Here is a 21,952-nt window from a genome sequence, read left to right as displayed (position 1 = left end):
TGCCCCTGCCACTGCCACAGCAACATCACGCATGCAGCGGGGGCTTGAATGACAGGACTGTGGAGATGTTGGGCTCTGCACAGGCAGGGTAAGACTGCATGAGGGACATTCTGCTCCACTGGGCACTGGGCGCCTTTGCAAAAGTGGCTTCTCCCCAGCAGCCACGGGAGCTCGGCTGTGTGGGGCCCGCCGGTGCTGAGGCAATGGCATGTTCTAGGGCTCAAAACACGTCCAGTGCCACTGTTTGCGCGGGAGTCTGCCCTCCCTACCTGAGATGGCAACATGGACTGTGTGGGGAGCGGAGCTGCAGTAAGAGCTGTGGGCGAGGGGTTGATGTGCTTGGGAATAAGGTGGTCACTGCCTTCCTCATCGAGGGCTGGAGCAGGCAGAAGGCATGTGCATGTGTGTTATAATTGGAAAACAACCAAAAAAAAAAGATTTATTTATGTTCGTAGTTTAAAATGCCTTGTGCTGTTACTGGATTGGCGTCGGCCAATGCGGTTGGTTAATCATTGGCTATCAGTATCGACCAAGAAAATCTTTATTGGTGCACCTCTAATTTTATTGTTACTTTGTGTTGCTTATCTCTTGTCTCCACCCATTTGCTTTTGCTTACACTTAGATTGCAAGCCCTTTGGTGCAGGGACCAACTTTTTATGTCCATTAACAAGAATGCAGGGCCCCTCATTCAAGTTCTTATATTTTTACAATAATACAAGTAATGAAAAGGTACTATGAGTTTGATCATTCTTTGTCTGAATTTTATTGACTTGTCCTTTTAGAGAGCTCATTGTGCCATATGTACTGACCGAATATGGGGCCTGGGGCGTCAGGGCTATAAGTGCATCAACTGCAAACTCCTTGTTCACAAGAAGTGTCACAAACTTGTCAACATTGAATGTGGTCGCCATGCACTTCCACCGGTAAGTGAACTTCATCTAATCACTCCTCTGAAACAAAACACTACAGAATAGTGACTTGAGCATGGAGCGTGTAACTACAACATTGAGATTCTTTGTGATTACCGGAGAGGTGCTGATAGTTGTATTTCACTTTGCTTCTCAGGAATAAAATGTACTCTTCCACCATTAATTTCACTGATGCTAGTTGTACTCCTCTAATGATATGCAAACATGTTAGGTAAGAAATATCTCCATTTTCAGGAAAAAAAACTTGGGCAAAGAAACTGATTTGTCTAAAGCTACCCAGTAAGTTAGCAGTGTTTAGTTCCTAGGCCTCATGATCCAGTACAGTGGTCAGCAACCTACAGCCCGCAGAATCTTTGGATCTGGTCCTCAGACGTGGGACTTCAGGTTCTGTATTCTGTGGGGTGCCTTCTGCTGTAGTGGGGGGACAAACACTGGCAGCAGCAGGGTCCTAGTGCCCACCCATCCATCTCTGACCCAACTCTTACCTACAGCCAGAAAAGGTTGCCCCTACTCTTGATGTAGTAGATTCCCTAGAGTCTGCTGGAGTTTGCTAATTAGCATGCTCCAGCAGCCTCTGCTGCTTGTGTATTCAGCGTCCCTGTGTTTCAAAATGGCAGTGGGGCACTTTAACTAAAGCTCTTCAAATGAGCTTTAGTTAAAGCACCCCTGCTGTCATTTTGAAGTGCAGGATGCTGAATACACATGAAGCTGCGGTCGCTTTAATTAGAGCACCTCTCAGAGCCTCTCTAATTAAAGTGCCTCCCCGCACTCCCCAACTCCGGAGCATGTGTATAACCTCAGTTCATAGCTGTGAATTCAATTTGTTGTAATTTGGCTGTCCCTGGAATAGTCAATAGATAGAAATGTTATTTGAGGACAAAGAAAAAACTCTTACCCTTTCATAGCCAGTCACTGTAACTTCCTCTGCCCAGGTGAGTGGGAGAAGGAGAATTGGAAAAGTGCTAGTTTCTCCACGCATTTCTAGTAACTAACTGAATTCAATGCCATATGGCTGTTGCTTGATTTAGTAAAAAACCTAACTGTTTTGGTCCTTAAAGATTACCCACAGTACACTCTTTTACTAGAAAGAGACTTAGTAACCTGGAATCCCCTTTTCAAAGAGCTTGAGTTTCTCAGACTCAAAAGGGTAACTGCTTGTGTTGATCCTTCTACAAATTCAGTCCCAAAGCCAGATTACATTGTATTAATCTGTAATTGGTAAACTATATAAACCATTACTCTGAATATTTTCAGGAGCCTATAATACCTATGGATCAATCATCAGTGCATCCAGATAACATAGAACCAGGTAAAGCTAATACATTAAGTACTCTTTAAAGTACCTGAAATTGCTGGAATTTAATCAGTTAAAATTTTGTTTTTAAACTCATCATAATGAAAATAAAACGTTTTACAAGGAATAACTGTAAGCTATTATTAAAATGACACTAGTTAGTTGTGTTCAGGGGAAAAAGGAATGAAGTCTGTTTAAGAAAAAATTATGAAGATGGAGAACAAATATGACCCACCTGATGTTTTAGATTTACACTTCATTAAGAGGGTTTATAAAAATAGTTTGCGGTTCTGTGTAACACTATAAATAATTTAGTTAGCTATAATTAGAATTGATATCTAGTCATATCTCCTAGATCAGTGTCCCAGATGCCTCACCATATTATTCCTTGTATATGTAAGATTGGTAGTCATCACATTTGGAATTTGAATCTAGTTCCCATTAGACCTGTATGAAGCAGCTAGTTTTTGATTTAGATTTGGCCAGTTTGAGGGACAGTGATTTGATTCGGTGATTCGAATCACTGTCCGGAATCGATTCAGCTGAATCTGATTTGGAGATTCAGCTGCTGCTGAAACTCAGAATCAAACAGGCACCTCCTCTGCCTGGCCCCAGTGTCCGGGCTCTTAAAGCCCTGCACTCACTGGCTCCTGCCAGGCAGGGGGGAGATCCCTGCTACCCCTGCTGCCCTGCGGTGTGTGGGGGGGACACTGCTATGAGCCCCCAGTGGCTCTGATGGTTGCTGCAGGAGCCAGTGAGTGCAGGACTTTTTTTTTTTTTTTTTTTTTTAAGAACCAGGAGCTGGATCCAGGTGGGGCAGCTATCGATGGGGCTGGTAGAGCAGGTTGGAGATGGGGGCTCTGGTAGAGCCCTCACACACAGCGTGTGGCAGTGGGGGGCACCAGGGATTGCACAGCTGCGGCGCCCCCCCCCCGGCCCCCCAGCAGGAGCCGGTGAATGCGGGGCTTTTTTAAGCACCAGGACGCTAGGGCCCGGCAGGGCAGCCATTGACATGGCTGGGAGAGCAGACAGGGGTGGGCACTCAAGGGGGCTGGGGGAGCAGGCAGGAGATGGGACCTTGCAGGGGTCCTCCCATGGTCCCCTTTCCCCCTCTTCTGCTGCTGCCGCGCCCCGCCCCCCCTCCCCGCCTACTTCACGGCACGGAGTCCAGGTCTAGCAGCGAGTGGAGACTGCCCGGAAAGCTCTCCAAATGTTTTCCAAATCAATTTGGAGAGCTTTGAATCGATTCAGACCTTTTTATTGGTCCCTGATTCGATTCAGATGTGGAGATTCAGCCACTGAATCGACCGACTCTTCTTCAAATCGAATCAGCACCAGAAGCTTCGCACAGCCATAGTTACTATTAGGAGCGTACAAAACTGGCCCTATTCGATTCGGATTTGGATTTGGCCTGAATCCGATTCGATTTGTTGATTTGTATCACTGTCCCTGATTTGATTTGGCCGAATCTGAAGATTCGATGCTGATTCAGTGAATCAGCAATTCAGACAGGAACGCAGCTTAAATGTTTTTTCTAGATACTTCGAGGTACCAGGCGCAGCTCGTGAATGCTACGGTGCTGGGGTGAATGGGGCATCCCACAGGAGTGCGGGGGAGCCCACCCCGCGTGCTCGGCGGCAAACCCAGAAGTGGACCGGAAGTACTTTTGGTCCACTTTTGAGTCCACCAGGGAGTTGGCGATCAGCCATGGGAGGACCCCAGGTGCCTTCCCAAACCCAGGAGGCACCAGACGCCGAGCTGGGGGGGTGCGGTGGGGGGCCCGGCGCTCTCCCTGGTGGACCTGGAAGTGGACCAGAAGTGCTTCTGATCCACTTCCTGGTCTGCTGTCGAGCATGCTGGGGGCCCCCCGCCCTCCTGTGGAAGGTTCCATCTGCCCCAGCATCACAGCATTTACGAGCTGCCTGCTACCTAGAGGTATGTAGAAAAAACATTTAAAGCTGTGTCTATGTCCGAATTGCTGAATCTCTCCAAATCGATTTGGAAGGTTCCAATTTGATTTGGAGAGATTAAAGGGTCTCCTGATTCAATTCGGAGATTCAGCCACTGAATCAGGCTGAATCTCTGTCGAATCAAATCAGGGACTGAAGCTTTGCGCAGCCCTCGTTACTATTACAACTACAGGACACAAAGGAAGTCAGTTTGTACTGTACCATTGCCCAAGTCTGTAGAAAGCACTGCATGAGAGCTCTGTGCAGATAAAGCAAGATGTCATACTTCCATAGGTCAGAATTTTAAAATTTATAATAATGTTCTAATCGGCAGTGGGCAATTGATGAAAGAATTAATATGGATATTCAAAAAGGTTTAGCTGGTAAAATAAATTTAACTAATCTAGCACTGGTGCCTTCTGGGCAATAGAAAGTATCTCTGGTCTTAATTTTAATGCATATATTGAATACTTCTTTTGCTTTGTTCCCCTAGTAATTCCATATAATCCTTCAAGTCATGAAAGTTTGGATCATGTTGGTGAAGAAAAAGAGGTAATGTCTTAGTATTCCAGTTTAAGAGATGATATGGTCCTTGAATAGCTTCCTACCATCAGCATCTTTACAATTATAAATCCTAATGATTTGGACATTGACACACATGTAAACTATACTGAAGCCATCGACTCGTACAGTTTTCAAACTTGTCCACTTGTGAGATTATATAGATTGGAGTTGTACAGAATTCTAGGTGCAGTAAAAATCTTTAAAACATCTCTAATCTCTACTCCCTGGTAGTTTTAATATTAAAATTCAAAGCAGTTTTGAGAAAAATAAAGGATAACTATTAATCGTTATTGCAGCAGAATAACTGTATAAACCATGTGAGCCTCATTCTCTCAAAGAACTGTGGTTAATAATGTAGTAGTAATAAGTTTGCTCAATTATTTTAATCTTTCTTAATAGGCAATGAGCATTAGAGAAAGTGGCAAAGCTTCCTCTAGTCTGGGCCTTCAGGATTTTGATCTGCTCCGGGTAATTGGAAGAGGCAGCTATGCTAAAGTACTTCTTGTTCGATTAAAGAAAACTGAACGTATTTATGCAATGAAAGTTGTGAAGAAAGAACTAGTCAATGATGATGAGGTAAGAAATGCTTGTAGGAGTGGAGCAGACAGCTCTTTCTTTGGAGAATTTGCATCTGGTGTTCATACATTAGGCTTGCAGTTTCACTATATTCAGAGATTTGTCTAAATGCATGTTGGCTTTTTTTTTTTCTTCAAATAAATAATATTGAAAGCTCATGGAACAGGCTACCACATTTAGATCTTCATTGGCATGTTTGTAACTGACTGAATTTCCAGGTTTGACTTTTATAATATGAGCTTCAGTTATTCCCTTGAAGGAGAATACTAAGAAGCTATGTTCTCTGACAGTTGGCCTCCCTTTGTAAACTTCAGTATTGGCATGTCAGTTATTAGTTTGGAGTCCATATTGCCTGTGACTACAACAGAATTTCCTCATAAATTTCATTTAAAGGACCTATTAATTGCAAATATGTGGGAGGGTGTAGGACTTTGTAGATATTGCTGAAGGCCTACCAGTCCCTACAGAATGCTTTATTGGTGATAGTTATGTAGATAACTTGGCTTGATTTGCATTTTCTGTGCTGAGTTTGTGACGCATGTAGTTAAGAAAAGCTTCTTAACTAAACTAAACTGAGAATTCTTAATATATCAAGTCACTTAGACCAAACAGGGAACACCACATTGCAAGTTTAATTGCTTTTTTGACTGGAGCTTCATTTCAATGTGTCTTAACATTTGTGAAGTCTTTGATTATGACTTGAGTACCTACTTTAATATGAGGCACCCATTTTGACAAATATAAGGTGTGGACGAACATCCATTATTCCTTATGGTTTTACTTTAGTGTACATATTCAGAATCAAGCTTCATTTTCAGTGCTTTTCTTACCCATAAACTCTTCAAGCTCTACCCATTAATTCCTCAGCCCTTGTGTTACTTCACCTTTCTCTACTCAGACTTTCAGTTTTTCTGATGGGGATGATCTTCTGTTATTAGTGTTCTGAAAATGCAGTCTTCATACATATGTACCATAATTAAAGTGAAAGAGTTGTAGACAACATTAGGTAGTCTCTTATTTTGGTAACTGAGTTGTCTAATGCAGAGGTAAACTGATCAAAGGAATTAAACTGTGAGTTATCTAATATTTTTTTCCTAAAGCTAAGGAGAGATGTAAATGTTTCTCTGTGTGTCTGATAATTCTAAGAAAAATATTTTCTGAGCTTGAAATTTTTTTTAAACAGGACATTGATTGGGTTCAGACAGAGAAACATGTGTTTGAACAGGCTTCTAATCATCCCTTCCTTGTTGGACTGCACTCTTGCTTCCAGACAGAAAGCAGGTAAAAGTCAGACACTTACCACAAAAGATATTCTATTGTTATTCCAAAGTGTTACCGAAACTCCTGGGTATGGATCAACTGTTAAAAAGAATGAGGAAGTGATAGTGCAAAATACAATGCTAAGATTACTGGCCCTGGACAAAGTAAGAGTAGTTTGAGGAAAGACGAAAAGTTGAATTTTGAAACTTATTAAGATGCGTGTGATTGTTGCGTAGAAAAGTAGATATGGTAATTGAACATAACTGCAAAGGCATGCAGTATCTTCTGTATGTGCAGGAGATGGAATCATACATACATTTGATAAAATGATCACAATAATAGTTAGAGAGTAAAAGGTTAATTAGTTTCTTTCATCAGGAAAGGAAACCCCAGAAGAAATTGTATATGTTGACTCTTTACATGGGGTTTCACTGCTTGAAGAGAGCACTGAAAGGAAATGGAAATGTGCCAATACTTTCATGGCGTAGGCCAGCCGTATTATATAGGGGAGGGAAGGAGGAATCTTGCCAGATAGTGGTAATTCTGTTTTTTAAAGGGTCCAAAAACAGAACAACAACAAAGGCTGTACGCATAGCTGAAACAATCACTTATGTAATATACCTTTTGTGTTTCAGACTATTTTTTGTTATAGAATATGTCAATGGAGGAGACTTAATGTTTCATATGCAGCGGCAGAGGAAATTGCCAGAGGAGCATGCCAGGTATGTTTTAATTTAGGATATTTTTTCCCCCCACAAGAAATTGGGTTTTCTGATGTGATGTTTCAGTTCTAAACCTATGCTGATCAGCCACAAGAAGGCCCCAAGAGGTACAGGCAGGGCAATTTCATGCTGGTTGGAGCAGCAGCTTCAGCTCCTCAGTGTGTTGCATACATGATACCATCAAGTCTTGGTGGTGTATATAGCCTTCTATCACAGAGTCTACAACTACATACTACCTTTCGTCCCATGATCATATGGCCAGGCAAGGAACAAGCAAGCATTGGAGGACATGATCTGGCCTATTTAATGAAAGGCCAGCAAAAGTACCTGTTTTCCAAAGCTAAAGGGAAGCACCACTAGATGTGATTTGCTAAACACAAGGATGACTTGTATTGAAGTCCTAGAGAAGTGGATAGGGACAGTTAACCACTTGAGAGCAGGAGAAACCTGTACTTCCTAAGGGTGGAAAAAGCTTGGGTTGAACATACCCTGCATCTGAAGTTTACATTTAGTTCCTAAGCAGGCATGACCAAAGTGTGATGGCTTTTATGCAGCTATAAGTACAGCTTGAGGTTTGGTGGAGAGGCTAGAGACTAGATCTGTACTTGAATATAGTGGTTTGCAGTAGCCTGCTTACAGAACTTGCAGTGCTTTAGTGAGAGAGCTGGTTTGTACTGTTTGCTTCTATGGTGACTCTCATGAGCTGCCATGTAGCATGTGACAGCCAACCTCACCACTAGCAACTGAAGGAGAAAAGTCTAGTACAGCACTGAACCAGCATGGGTTAACACAAAATATTTACTCGCTGACTTCATCAGCATTTCTGATGCTAAGGGGTCCTATGAGGTAGCTTCTCAAGGAAGTGGGGAGAGGGGTCACTAACAGATAGTTTGGAGCAGTGTCAGTGCAGTCTGGGTGCCAGTAGACTCAAGAGGCTTCAGGGCTGTCCTCAAAGGTGAGAGAACAGTTTGGACTCTGTTCTGATCTGGTCGCTGCTCTGTGGGGATATTCTCTGGTCCTTGCTTTGGTTCCTGTGGCAGGGCCTGTTACACCTTAACCCCATTACCACCTTGTGTGGTGAGTTCAGGGACTTCCTTTTTATGTGATGGGCTGGAGTGCATGTTGGCAGCAGCAGTTGGCAGATGCATAGCAAAAGTTCTTAAGCTGAGGACATGGAAATATTTAAGGGGAAGGTCCTCTGCTGGAACAGTGAATTAGGCAAGAAATGGCTTTTTTTCTGGCTCTACCCCTTTTAAAATATAGCATACAATCATTTCCAGTCATTGTAAATTGGAGCAGTTGAGGGTGAAGATGTGGCCAGAGTGGAGAATGCAAAGCAGGATGGGATATTAGTGAACTACTCCTCCAAACTGGAGGGGGGAGAGGGGGGTTGTACACCAATATATCCTATATATCTGGAATGCACCCTGAATCCTCCAAATCCAGCTAATAAGGATTATTTGGGTAATTATCATATGGACAGCCAGAGGGATGAGTTATAAGAAACAGTCAGAGAGCTTGTGATGGGCCTGAATGAATTCAAGTCAGCAGGGTCTGATGAGTTTCAGGGTACTGAAGGAACTGGTAGAATAAATCTCAGAGTCCTTGGCAATAATATTTACAAAGTTTTGGGAGATGAGCAAGATACCAGATGTCTGGAAAGGGCCAACATAGTGCCCCTCTTTAGAGAAGGCTTAAAGGGAGGACACAGGGAACTACAGACCAGTTAGCCTCACCTCAATGTCTGGGAAGTTCCTGGAGCATATTATAAGGAAGTCTGTGTGCAAGCATCTGGATGAGGAAAGGTTGATCACAAGCAGCCAGCATGGGTTTATGAAGAGCAAATAATGCCAAACAAACTTAATCTCCTTCTTCAACAGAGTAACTACTTGAGTGGATGAAGGGAATTCAGTAGATATACTATATTCAGACTTGTCAAGGCTTTTGACAGAGTCCCACATGACCCTCTCATAAATAAAGTGGAGGCATGTGGGATAGACAGAACTGCTATAAGGTGGATAGAAAATTGGCTCAATAACTGCAAGCAAAGGGTAAATTACAAATGGATCCATGCCAGAGTGGCAGGAGGTTTCAGGTGGAGTCCCAGAGGGATCTCTGCTGGGCCCAGTGCCTTTTAACATGTTTACTAATTATTTGGATGGTGAAATAGAGAGCTTCTTGAGCAGATTTGCAGATGACACAAAACTGGGAAGGATAGTGAACACTGAGGACAGGAGTACAATGCAGAATGATTGTGATGGATTGGAAAGCTGGGCTAGAGCTAACGCTGAAATTCAGTGCCAGCATATACAAGGTCTTATACCTTAAGAAGAATAATTGAAAACACGGATACAAAATGGATGACACCTGGCTGGATGGCAGCATGACAGGGAAAGATTTAGGAGTCTTCGTGGATCACAGACTCAAAATGCATGTGCAGTGTGACGTAGCTGCACAAAAAGCAACTGTGATTTTTGGACCGGATCAGTACAAGCATTAAGTGCAAGACACGTGAGGTGATAGTGCCTCTTAGTGCTGGTTAGGCCTCAGCTAGAGTAGTGTGCATTTTTGGGCTCATCATTTTAAAAAGGACATGGAAAAGTTAGACAGGGCCTAGAGGCAGGCAACAAAAATGATAAAAAGACGTAGAAGACAAGTCATATGAAGGGCAGTAGCAAATAGTTATTTTGGAGGAAATTGACATAAAGGAAATAGGCATGTTGAGCTTGCAGAAAAGGTGCTTAAGAGGGAACTTTATAGCAGTCTTCAAATATCTGAAAGGAAAACATTTTCTCTTACTACAGAGCAGAACGTGGAGCAGTGGCTATAAGTTGCAGCAAAGTAGGTTTAGAATGGATATCGGTAAAAACTTCTTCCCTCTTAGAACAGTGAGGCAATGGAGTAGACTGCCTAGGGAAGTTGTGGAATCTCATCACTGGAGGTGTTCAAGAAGAGATTGGACAAGCATTGGTCAGTGGTGATCTAGGAATAGCTATGCCTATGCTATGCTATGGGTGTTTCCCACACTTCTGGGCTTCAGTGGTTGCTGCATGGGGCCGGGAAGGAATCTTTTTTCCCCTTTCCTGCCACTGTATGTTTGTTAGGGGGCGCGTTTCACCTTTCTCAGAAGCATTGGGTGTTCGCTAGAGTCAAGGCTGGGGATTTTGACTGAGATGTGCCAGTGCTTTGCCAGTGCTCCTGCTGGGATATAAAGCTGGAGGTTGCTGGCTAGAGGGTCTTGCCTCACTGCTCAGGGTCAGTTCAGTTGCCATATTTGGGGTCAGGGTTAGATTGGTACAGACTGTGGGGTTTTGTCATACTCTGTAGGGGGGGCATGGTCTTTGGATCTCAAGTGTATTTTAACAACCCTCAGAGTAGCAGGATGTTGGCCACCATTGTCTTCCTGCTTCACTTACATTCACTCGGAAGGTTGCTTTCTTGCTTCACTATGGATTATTCTGAAGTGACTTGATTATGAAGTACTGAAGAGTGTTTATCTAAAAAGCATCTTTCTTCATTTCTAGGTTTTATTCTGCAGAAATCAGCCTAGCATTAAACTACCTGCATGAAAGAGGGATAATCTACAGAGATTTGAAACTGGACAATGTATTACTGGATTCTGAGGGACACATTAAACTCACAGATTATGGCATGTGCAAGGTGAGGGGAAAATTAACTTCCAGACAAATACAATGCGACACTTTCAGGTACCTTCTCTGTAATTTATTATAGTATCTTTCTAGCTGGATTTAAGTCTGTTGCATCAACTTGCATACACCTCAGGTAGAACAAAAAGATGTATACAGTCTGCAGATGAAGAAAGCAGGAAAAATATTATTCAAAGAAAGACTACGCACACATTTCAAATTAAGATTTCAGTTGTGTATATAATATGTAAACAAGATAGTTCCCAGTGTGACAATTTATTAACTCTGGCATTTTTGTATAATCCCCTTGATACCAGTACTTCAACCCTATGCTGTTACATGACTTAAAAAAAACCTTTTATTTGATGTGCTGGTTCAATAATGGCAGGTTGTTTTTGTTTTGTTTTTTAAGTAAACTCTGAAGTGATCATTCCTATGTTCAGTGACACATAATATCCTGCTATTTTGATATGATCAACTCTGCTAAACCACCTCTGTAAATAAGGGTTTGAACTAGACATACAGAGTGCCAGTCTTGCATACTAGAATAAAAGGATTTATTTAAACCGGACTTTGAACTTTTTTTCATTTTAGTCTCCACCGGACCTTTGTTATTAGATCAGTTTTATATTGACTGGATAATAGAAATATTCAGTAGTCTGAATTTCTTTGGACTTTGTCTTTGAGTGGTTTCAGCTTTTGTTATTAAATAAAACTAGGTTTGCACTGGAACTTCAGTTTTACTATAAACATTTTAAATCTATTTTGCTTTGTGTGCAATAGAATAGAATTGCAAATCATTATATCCTCAACTCTTTTTCCTAATTTAAGATGACTCCATGTAAAACACATTTTTTAACAAACATGCATTTAATATGCTGTTTTTGTAGCTTAAATTAAACATCTAAAAGGAGTAAAATAGCTTCATTCTTTAAGAATGCTTAAAACAGCATATTCAGACAGGTATAATGAAGATGCACAGCTTTTCTCAACACATTGTGCACTCTACGCTCTGCATAAATTTCATCTCTAAAGATAGCACTTTGCATACAGATTACATACAGATCTATTTAAGACTAACTAATGATTTATTTTTTACAGGGCTTTTTTACATAAAAACTGGTCACATCTACTTGTGCAATTAATGCAACTAAATATACTAATCCCAACGTCACCATCTACCTGTGTATATAAGGGCAGTAATTTACAGTGGCGTAAGATATCTGGCAGGACTATCCTACACCAGAGTAAATTAATCTACTGTGCATTAATTACAGCGCATGTGTAGATGGTGACACTTTACTGTGCATTAAATTAATCTAATATACAGTAAAGTGCATGTGTAGATGTTCCCACAAAGTATGGTAAGGAATTTTTGGTTAACTAAAACTCTGTTTTTCCCCTGACCCTTATTTTCTTTTCTGAAGGAAGGGTTAAGGCCTGGAGATACAACCAGCACTTTCTGTGGGACTCCCAACTACATTGCTCCTGAGATCTTGCGAGGAGAGGATTATGGTAATTTGACTTAACGCAGTGCTATGTCATGAAGTACACTAGAGCTTGGTGCATTTGTTATTTAATAAATAAGCAAAGGAAATGGTCAAAATGAAACTACTGAAAGGCGGGTGTATAACTGACTGGATAATCAGGGATGGGGGAAGATGGAGTGGGGGTGAGACAGGAGAGTTGGTGACCTGGGGCAGTGAGTACTCCTGTCCTTTTAAAGGGGGTTCCCTCTCAAGCTGCCTGCTGCTGCCTCGACCCTCCCTGCTCTGTGCTGAGGGCTGGTCTCTTGCAGTGACCCTCAGAAAGCGGATACCCCATGCGAGGGGGTAGGGGGCAGCGGGAGGGGGAATGAGAGAGACCATCCTTCAGCACAGAGCATGGAAGGCTGAGTATCCTGCAGAAGGGATGAGCAGCCTGTGCTGACCCACTATCCTAAAAGGTTGCTGATCTCTGCATTTGGGATCTAACTCCTTGACATTCTACAACAATGAATTCCATAGTTAAATTATACCCTGGTAGAAAAAAAGTATTTAATAGCTTTGGAATTTTCTGCCTCTTTTTTTTTTAATTTAATTGAATATTTCCCTGTGCTGCTAGAGAGAAGTAGCACCTAATCTATAGCATTGGGTTTTCTTGTTATGTCTCAATTCCTCTTTTAAGGCAAGCAGTTCTATCCTTTCTTGTCTTTCAGGTAAATTTATCTTTTTCTCTTCTCTTCTGGTAAATCAGCTGTTTCTTCAGAATTAGGTCATTTGCCTTTTTTTTTTTTTTTTTTTCTTCCTTCTACCATTGCAGCTTTCTAACTTAAACACAAGTGTTACATCACAGAAACTGTCAAGTAAACTGGTACTTAAGCAACTTAAAATGTTTCATTCATTTAAATGAGTGAATAGAATGTATGCCTGTTGTAATAACATACACCAAGTGTATAAAAAATATATATATGGTAGATATCTCATCCAGCACATCACTGTATTCTTGAGGACAGAGTAAATTTCCAGGTAGCTTGGCTATAGCTGTAGTTCACAATGAAATGTTTCAGTAATTCCTTCTTGATGAAAGAGGTTTAATACTGTTTGCTTTTAAATCCTAGGATTCAGCGTAGACTGGTGGGCACTGGGTGTACTTATGTTTGAAATGATGGCAGGAAGATCACCATTTGACATTGTTGGAAGCTCTGATAACCCTGATCAGAACACGGAGGATTATCTCTTTCAAGGTGAGCACCCACACATGTAAAATATACTGGTAGGTGGGCTTTTTTTACTACTTTAACAAAACAAAACAAAACAAAACAAAACACCCCTCCCCCCCAAACTTGCAAAATTCTGACTCCCTAATTTTTTTTCCTTACAGTTATTTTGGAAAAGCAAATACGTATTCCACGATCCCTCTCTGTTAAAGCAGCAAGTGTTCTAAAAAGTTTTCTTAACAAGGTAAGATCTAGAACCATATACTTTAACTGAGAACAAGGGAAAAATGGGGGTGTGTTGAGGTTTTTTCCCCCTCTTTTAATTGGTATGTAGCTGACATCCAAATAGACCTCTGGTAGAAGTCTGGTAGACAGGGTTTTAGCCTGGAAAGGATAGGCCCAAAACAAAACTCTTACAACTAAAAACCCATGGCATCAATGTGTCACCTCTGTTTTTGAAACTTGAAACTTTTCAGATACTCAACCCAAAATAAGAAGCTTAGAAATGCACTAAATATATCTATTTATCATTTTCCCTGAAGTTTCTTTCTACATTTAAATCATTCTTAATTATTTCATATTTCATCATCTGCTAGATGGTTGATGGAAGAAGTAATGGGATTCTTCTAACAACTCTGTTTCAAAGCAGAACATTTTACAGGTGATCCTTTTTTAAAAAGCCAGTTAACTTACTTTTGAACAAAGATTACTCCCTCTACCTAATTTGTGTATTGTATTAGTTGAACTATTCTCTTTGGCTTTTAAATTACTTTGAATCTAGTCTTAGATGCACAATTTCAATGTTGTATACAAAACTGACGTAAACAGTCTACTGCCCATGTATCCCCACTTGTTTTCATAGTATTGACATTTCATCTCTAACTTTGCTGCACCTGAATGAGAGCTAACCTGTAGATATTTATGAATAGGTTAGGTTTGTTAGGCTTTCTCCTTTAATTTTTTTTCGTTTTAGACCATAACCAGCTTATTTGGGCCATGAACTATGTCATGTACCTTTTTTCCTTTTAATTTCCACAAGATAGCGTAACACAAGAAATGACACATTTTCTACTTTCCTCTATTTACAGCAAAACCTGTAATGAGTAACATCTTATGCATTTGGTCTCTGGCACCCATTTGCAAAATGATTTGACACTTTAAAACATTCTGTCTTCCATAGGATCCAAAAGAACGTTTAGGCTGCCATCCTCAAACAGGATTTGCAGATATTCAGGGACATCCATTCTTCCGCAACGTTGACTGGGATCTGGTACGTAAATGTTTCGAGTCTTCTGTTTGTACAGTTCAGATGTGAGGGCATGTCTTTGCTGAAACAAAGCAGGGTCAGCACTTTATAGCCAGATAAATTTTTAAATAGTAAATTTACATATGATAGGGAAATGATAGAGAGGAATATGAAGATTCCATAGGCTCTTCTTACATATAGTAACCATAGACATGTACTGCAGTAAAGTAATGTATTATTTGCCAAAAAAAGGTAATTTAACAATAATCTTCAACCTTGTTTAAACAAAAGTGCTGTTGAATAAGTTGTAACTCTTGTAACTCATATTTTTTATCTTGGAATAATTTTATTTCTAGATGGAACAAAAACAAGTGGTTCCTCCATTTAAACCAAATATATCAGGGGAGTTTGGTCTGGATAACTTTGATTCCCAATTCACTAATGAACCAGTGCAGCTCACTCCAGATGATGAGTAAGTATCAAGTATATTACAGTGTTTTTGAAATTTTGAATTTGAGTTGCTAACTAATAAAGATGTGTATTTCATATGGGTAACTATATCACACTTTCTAATGCTGGGGCTAGGAATTCCATTCAGAGTGTAACTTTACACTTGCAAAATCTGGTCCATTTTTACCAAGATTCATAAAGGGGGAGGGAGAACCTTTAGGTATAGGAAAGATGCTCCGGAGAAGCTTGAAATGTGGAAAGGGTAAATAATTTCTGCTTTAAAGTTTGAGTCTTTTATGTATTTCCCCTTAGGAAACATTTGTCTAATATAAAAATTCACATTTCCACATGATCTATTTTTATAAATTTTATTGCATCCAAATTTCAATGAACTTTCCTGGATTTTGAAGTCAAAGAACTTGCCTCATGAATCTACTGAGAATTCCTTGATGGGAAAGGATTTTTTTTTTAAACTGGCTAGTTTTCAGTGTAATGAAAAACCTTGTTAAGATGCAGTGTAATACATTTGAAACTAACAGTGTAGATGAGGCTTCCTACCACCAAAGCCTGAAATACAAAGGTAGGTCAAATTTAAATAAATTTAAAAAACAAAGAAACAAAACTTCATCCTTCTACAGCTTGGCTGCATAAGACATCCTTAATATGGAACATACTAAGGATCTCTTACCCTTATTGGCAACTTCATTGGTTGCTCTACTTCGATTGAGTGGCTGATCCTATTTCGATGCCAGGGGGAGGACCAGAAAATGGTAGGAGTGGACTGGGAAAATAGGGCTGATGTAGGGGAACAGAAGGGAGAGGGAGCAAGTTCCTAATGGCAGAGTGCTACAGAATGGCCGTGTCTACATGTGCATTTACTGCGCAGTAAGCAGGTTTATGCTGGCATCTACATGTGTAGGCATTTAAAGCTCAGTAATGCTGTGTGAGGACCAACTTGAGACTACAGTTAGTCTACACACAATGTCACTGTGCAGTAAGGCGTTACTGCACAGTAACTAAATTGGTGTAAATTTGATACCTGCTTCATGCAGGTATCAAATTTATGCCCAAGTCAGCGTAAGTCACCATATTTGCTGCATAGTATGGGCGTGCACATGTAGATGCTGCCTGTACTGTGTGGCAATTTTTGGGTATTGTACAGTAAATGCGCATATATAGACATGCCCAATATGTCCCCTTGAGACAAACTGTGTATGTTTGTTTTGTTTTATACAACTGCCATTCTTAGTTTAGTAATATTGTAAGTAGCAATGTTTTTGACTCAAGATAGTAACTAGTTTTTATTTTAACAGTGATATTGTGAAGAAGATCGACCAGTCGGAATTTGAAGGTTTTGAATATATCAATCCGCTTTTGATGTCAGCTGAGGAATGTGTCTGATCTTCCTCTTCTAGACTGTGCCATTTGTTGCGTTATACTGTTTTCTGCATGGATAAGCAACTTGTTGTTTGGATGCACTTGCATAGAATGGTTAACTGACTATTTTATCTGTGCCACTAACTGTGGTTTATTCACTGATTCTCAGCATTCATTGTTGCAGCCAGCTACTGTGCAGCACTTGCTCTGGGTTGCACAAAAATTTAAAATGTTTTTTCAACAATCTTGCCAAAGTTGAATTGTAATAAATAATCTGGTATATAGGGTGCCTAAATGATGTAGTGAATTTTGCTGTATAATCTGCTGATTGTGTAATGTAGCTATGTATTTTGAAGAAAAACCTTGGTACTGCTTTTCAAGAGTTCATTTTGCATCCAGTCACATAATAAAATAGTACTAAATAGCTTCCATACTCTTGGCAAGATTAAGGTACTAGGTCTGGTAACTTGTAAGATTCTACCTTTTCCCTTCCTTGCTTCTCCTCCCCACCCCACCTTGTTTTTCCTTATCATTTCTAGATGACAGTGGAAGCTGAAGTGTTGTCCCTGCAGACTCAAATAACACTAGGACAGCTGTTCTTTTAGAACAAAAATGTAACTGCTGTCTTGGAATAGGAAACATTTGATTCATCCCAGGGGATGATCATCATAGAACTGGTAGATTACACTCCTCAGTTTATTTCTGACTGGTAACTAGGAATAACATTAAAAAGGCTTTGGTATGTGAAAAGCACGTGCCTTTCTGAGCCTGTCCTTTTCATCAAGGGTATTAGTGTATAAAGTGTCAGCGTAAATGAGTAGAATAAGTTCATACTTGTAAAAAAAGAAAAAACTAGGATTACTGGTGGAAATGGGCAGCTAATATTTGAGAATGTAGGACTTCATGTTATAGGGCACGTTTACACATGCTCCAGGGGTGGAGGGTGGTGCTTTCATAATTGGAGCGGCTCTTGGAGCCTCTTTGATTAAAGTGTCGCAGTGTCCCATGTATCGGCATCCTCGCACTTCAAAATAGCGGTAACGGCACTTGAAGTAAAGCTCGTTCAACAAGCTTTAGTTCAAGTGCCCTGCTGCTATTTTGAAGTACAGGGATGCTGATACATGAGACAGGCTGCTAGAGCACTGTAATTACCATGCTTCAGCAGACTCAATTTAATCAAGTCTGCTCCGACACACTATAATTACAGTGTGTCAGAGCAGCCTCTGTGCTTGTGTACAGGCACCCATAATTCTTTAATTTTATAGATGCTCCTTTGGCAGATCAGAAATTGTTATCTTACAGCCTACATAAGGAGGAGTCTCATTGCCATCCTGCTTGAAAAACATTCCATTATGCCAGTAGAAAAAGGCATGTTTCTGTGTTACCCCAGTATCTAAAAAAGGAGTGCCCTCACAGTGGCTCTCTTACTCTTATTCTGGATATATATTATTATAATATCACTACATATTGTAATCTCTAAATACTAAGAGTCTATAATGGACTCAGATGAACTAACTGACAAAGCAATTAGAAAATAGAGTAACTAAATTGAGTTAACTTGCTTGAAGGTATCATTCTTTTGTCTGTCATGTTGATAGCTAATGTAATATACACTACAGAGAGAGCTAAATTGTCAAACTATTTTGTTTGAATTTTTGAGGAATTTCTTTGGCTGAAGGGATGCCAAATCTGTTTTATTCTGATTTTAACACTTTTTAAAGGAAAAGGGATTTTAGGAGAGAGGTAATCAATTTGTATTATGCAAGGAAAAGCTGTGAGCTAACATGCTAAGTATTAGTAAAAGCAGAATTATTAATGTTCTGCAAACAGAACTTAGCAAGAATCATCTGAAGTTTTAATGAGCCTTCTTCTCTGCTGCTGAAAATTTATAGAGCATCAAGATTATCAATTTATAGCATCAAAATTGAAATGCCTTCAAACATGTACTTTTTTTCCTGAACTGACTAGTTAGCTTCACAGAGAACAATCAATACTACTTGGGGCCATAATACAGTACCTCGCTCAGACTTTTTTTCCCCCACACGGTCTTCTAATAAATCTCTCTAGAGTTAGGAAGCTAAACTTTCAAAATAAACAAGTAATTTTTGGGAAGTGCTGAGCTCATCTTTTATGAAAATCAAGCTCCTTTTAAGGTCAAATGGGTTACTTAAGCTTTACTGTGACATTTCAATTTTGTCTTCAAGGGCAGCCAGTGATTGTAATATCTTTAGAACTGCATCTAGGCAGTACTTGCTTCACAAAAGGAATATTTGTGATAATCTTGAAGTCTTTAGCTTCTGACTTCTAAAGTCAAGTCATCTCTGTGTAGAAGCCAGGAATGTGCTGGTATTAAAAGGCTGCTGTCTTAAATGAATTAACTTGCCCCTGCACAGGGGTATAACTTCATATAGGATATTCAATAAAATGTCTTTATATAGGGAAGTGCATTTTTGTTTTTCATTGTACACATTTAAGAATTAATGAATACTTTCATGTTTTGGGGTTTTTTCCATTCTTGAAGCAAAATAAAAGGTTTGTTTTTTGGGGGGCGCGGTTTACAGATAATGTTACAAAATATACACACTACTTCTTTTTATGAATCTTAACTTATGGTTGGCCTTCTGTTTCAGTATCATTTAGTTAACACAAAATGTGATAGATATTTTTAAAAGTTGTCACCGCAAGGTTTTTTTTTTTACTTTTTCATTTTTTTCCAAGCTAAGTGCCATGGCATTAACTGTTAACATTGAATTGTTAAGTGTGTAGTGGCTGTCTTAATATTCAGCAGGGAAATTGTGCACAGACAGTCAAGTACAGTAGGTTCTTGTTTTTGAAAGAATTAACTATCTACATCAGGTGCATGATGTGCTTTTGTTGAGTAAACCTCATTTTTGTATACAAACTGGGTGCTCTTCTAGTTAATACTGTACTGTTTTCACGTGGAATAATGTCTTGGATATTGTTGTGTAATCATTCCCTGTATCTGTGCATACTTTTTACTTTTAAATCTTTAAATAAAGCATTTATACTAGGCCTCAGTATTAACAACAGTTGAATAACTTGAGATGTTTTTGGGTTGTAGTTGGAGTCTCTCAATAGTTTATCCACAGCTGTTCTGCAAAGTAGCCCTACAAGTCTGTGTGGTATATATTTTACACAGTGGCTGTAGATCTTGGGGGACCCTTCTGAAATACTTACCCAACAAAAGAATACAGGAACAAATTTGCTTTTGGAAAAAGAGGAAGCAAAACAGGGACAGCAGGGATGATAACCATTTTTTGACAGGCTCAGTGGACTAAAAAAAGAATTAGCTATTTGAAGTTGTATTCTTTTGTGTGTTAAACTAGATTGGGAAAAGTGTGTGAATTCTGAAATCACGTCATACAAACAGCTATGGAGATCTATTCTGTTGGAACCAAACATGTTTAGTGCAAGTAGATCTTCTATTCTATATAGCTCTTCTCAGAAATGATGATTAAAAAAAGATAGCCTGACTTAAGGCTGCCAAATCACATTGCATTCAGCTCTGTTGTCTTGGATACACATCAAGGGCCTGACAGACGTGTTTCTTTAGACTAGAAGGAGAATGTCTTTGTTCGTTTGTTTGTGTGTAGTGTTGTTACTGCAAGGCCCTCCCCCCCCCCCAAAGTGGAGCACCCCAATGGCTTCTCAGAGATGAGGCCAAACACTAGTAAGCACATGGTTTTGGGATGCTATTTCATTATTTTGGGAACTGAATGTGGGAATTTGGGATTATATTCTTTATATTATTTAGGATTGCTCTTGAGTCCTGAGTTGCAAAGATGCTTGCTCTTTTCCTTTTTGATCCTATAGTGGATTCCTCTTGGTACAAGTTATCAACCTGTGAGTTGTAACCACTTTGTCCTTTCTCTATTTGCTAAATAAAAGGAAGTTTTGGAAGGATTCCATTGTGGAAAAGTTGAAGGACCGCTGCTCTAGAATTTAATTCAGGCTCAGATTTTGAGTGGTCTTACTTTTGAGTTGTCATTACCTGAGGAATGCCAATATTATCACCATTTTTAAAAAGAGAGAGAAGGATGACTCTGGAAACCGTCAAGGCATCATCCTCCTCTCCATCACTGGGAAGATTCTTGCTCAAATTCTGCTGAACTGACTGCTCCCTCTTGCCAAAGACATTTTTCCCATGTCTCTCAATGTGGCTTCAGCCCATCAAGAGACACTATGCACATGATTTTTTGTGGCCCAGAAGATCTAGGGGAAGTGCCAAGAACAACACCAGGAATCCTATATGGCCTTTAATCAATTTGACCAAAGCCTTTCACTCAACTGTGAGGCTCTATGGAAGACCTTACTGAAGTTGGCTAGCCAGGGAAACATATCACCATCCTAAGACTCCTTCATGACCAGATGTCTGTGTCCATCTTATGCAGTGGCTCCGCTACAGAGCCCTTTGCCATTTGAACTGGCATCAAGCAAGGCTGCATGATTGCACCAATTTTGTTTTCCATCTGTCTTGCAGTTATCAACATGCTCATCCGTGACTCTGCCACATGGCATTAGCATCAAGTACAGGATGAACAGGAACCTTTTCAATCTTCCCTGCCTCCATGCGGAAACCAAAGTTACATCAGCCTCAGTTGTGGAATTTCAGTACACTAATGATTCTGCTGTCATTACACATACTGAGCAGGACCTACAAATTCCCCTTAATTGCTTCTCTCAAGCATATCAGTGCTGAGGACTGGCCCCTTAATATAAAAAAAAACAAAGATACTTCACCAGTCTGCTCCAGACCAATTAACTCCCCCCGCAAAGATCCTTATTGATGGATAGGAGCTGGAGAATGTTGAACACTTTTTTCATACCTTGGCAGCCTTCTCTCAAAGAAGGTCAACATTAACAAGAAGATCCAATATAGAATCCGATATGCCAGCTCTGCCTTCGGAAGACTGTATTATCATTTGTTCAACTATCACGACATTGGGACTTGAACGAAGCTCTTATTCTACAAGGCTGTGGTAAGCCCAACTCTTCTCTATGGCTGTGAAGCTTGGGTGACCTACAGGGACCACCTGAAAAGTCTGGAATGCCTTTACCAGTGCTACTTCCAGAAGATCCTTGGCATAAAGTGGGAGAATTGTTGCAGAAATGCCAGTGTCCTCACACATGCCAACACCCTCAGTATGAAAGCATTGATTATTCAATGTTAGCTGCGGTGGACAGGACACTGTATGTGTGCTTGATGCATGTTTTCCAAA

General features: G+C 40.1%; 1 protein-coding gene across 2 annotated transcripts in view; it reads left to right on the top strand.

Moving 5' to 3' along the window:
• PRKCI (protein kinase C iota) overlaps nt 1-19,402 on the top strand; it is a 50,414-nt gene extending 31,012 nt beyond the window's left edge. Inside the window, exons 6-18 of one of the 2 annotated variants that reach the window (XR_003092232.1) lie at nt 783-923; nt 2,184-2,238; nt 4,666-4,724; nt 5,136-5,312; nt 6,496-6,593; nt 7,208-7,294; nt 10,819-10,954; nt 12,369-12,456; nt 13,541-13,666; nt 13,804-13,883; nt 14,236-14,300; nt 14,820-14,909; nt 15,242-15,357. Coding sequence is in view for 1 of the 2 variants with exons in the window: in XM_014526975.2 (XP_014382461.1) it covers nt 783-923; nt 2,184-2,238; nt 4,666-4,724; nt 5,136-5,312; nt 6,496-6,593; nt 7,208-7,294; nt 10,819-10,954; nt 12,369-12,456; nt 13,541-13,666; nt 13,804-13,883; nt 14,820-14,909; nt 15,242-15,357; nt 16,649-16,736 (1,341 nt within the window). In the remaining variant the exon portion in view is untranslated. Of the gene's footprint in view, nt 1-782; nt 924-2,183; nt 2,239-4,665; nt 4,725-5,135; nt 5,313-6,495; nt 6,594-7,207; nt 7,295-10,818; nt 10,955-12,368; nt 12,457-13,540; nt 13,667-13,803; nt 13,884-14,235; nt 14,301-14,819; nt 14,910-15,241; nt 15,358-16,648 lie in introns of those variants that run through there. The other variant, XM_014526975.2, reaches the window with a different exon arrangement.
• The last annotated feature ends 2,550 nt before the right edge of the window (nt 19,403-21,952 follow it).

Source organism: Alligator sinensis, unplaced genomic scaffold (genome assembly GCF_000455745.1).
Source record: "Alligator sinensis unplaced genomic scaffold, ASM45574v1 scaffold1733_1, whole genome shotgun sequence".
NCBI lineage: Eukaryota > Metazoa > Chordata > Crocodylia > Alligatoridae > Alligator > Alligator sinensis.
Note: the sequence above shows the minus strand (reverse complement) of the source record. Positions and strands in the feature narration are given on the sequence as shown.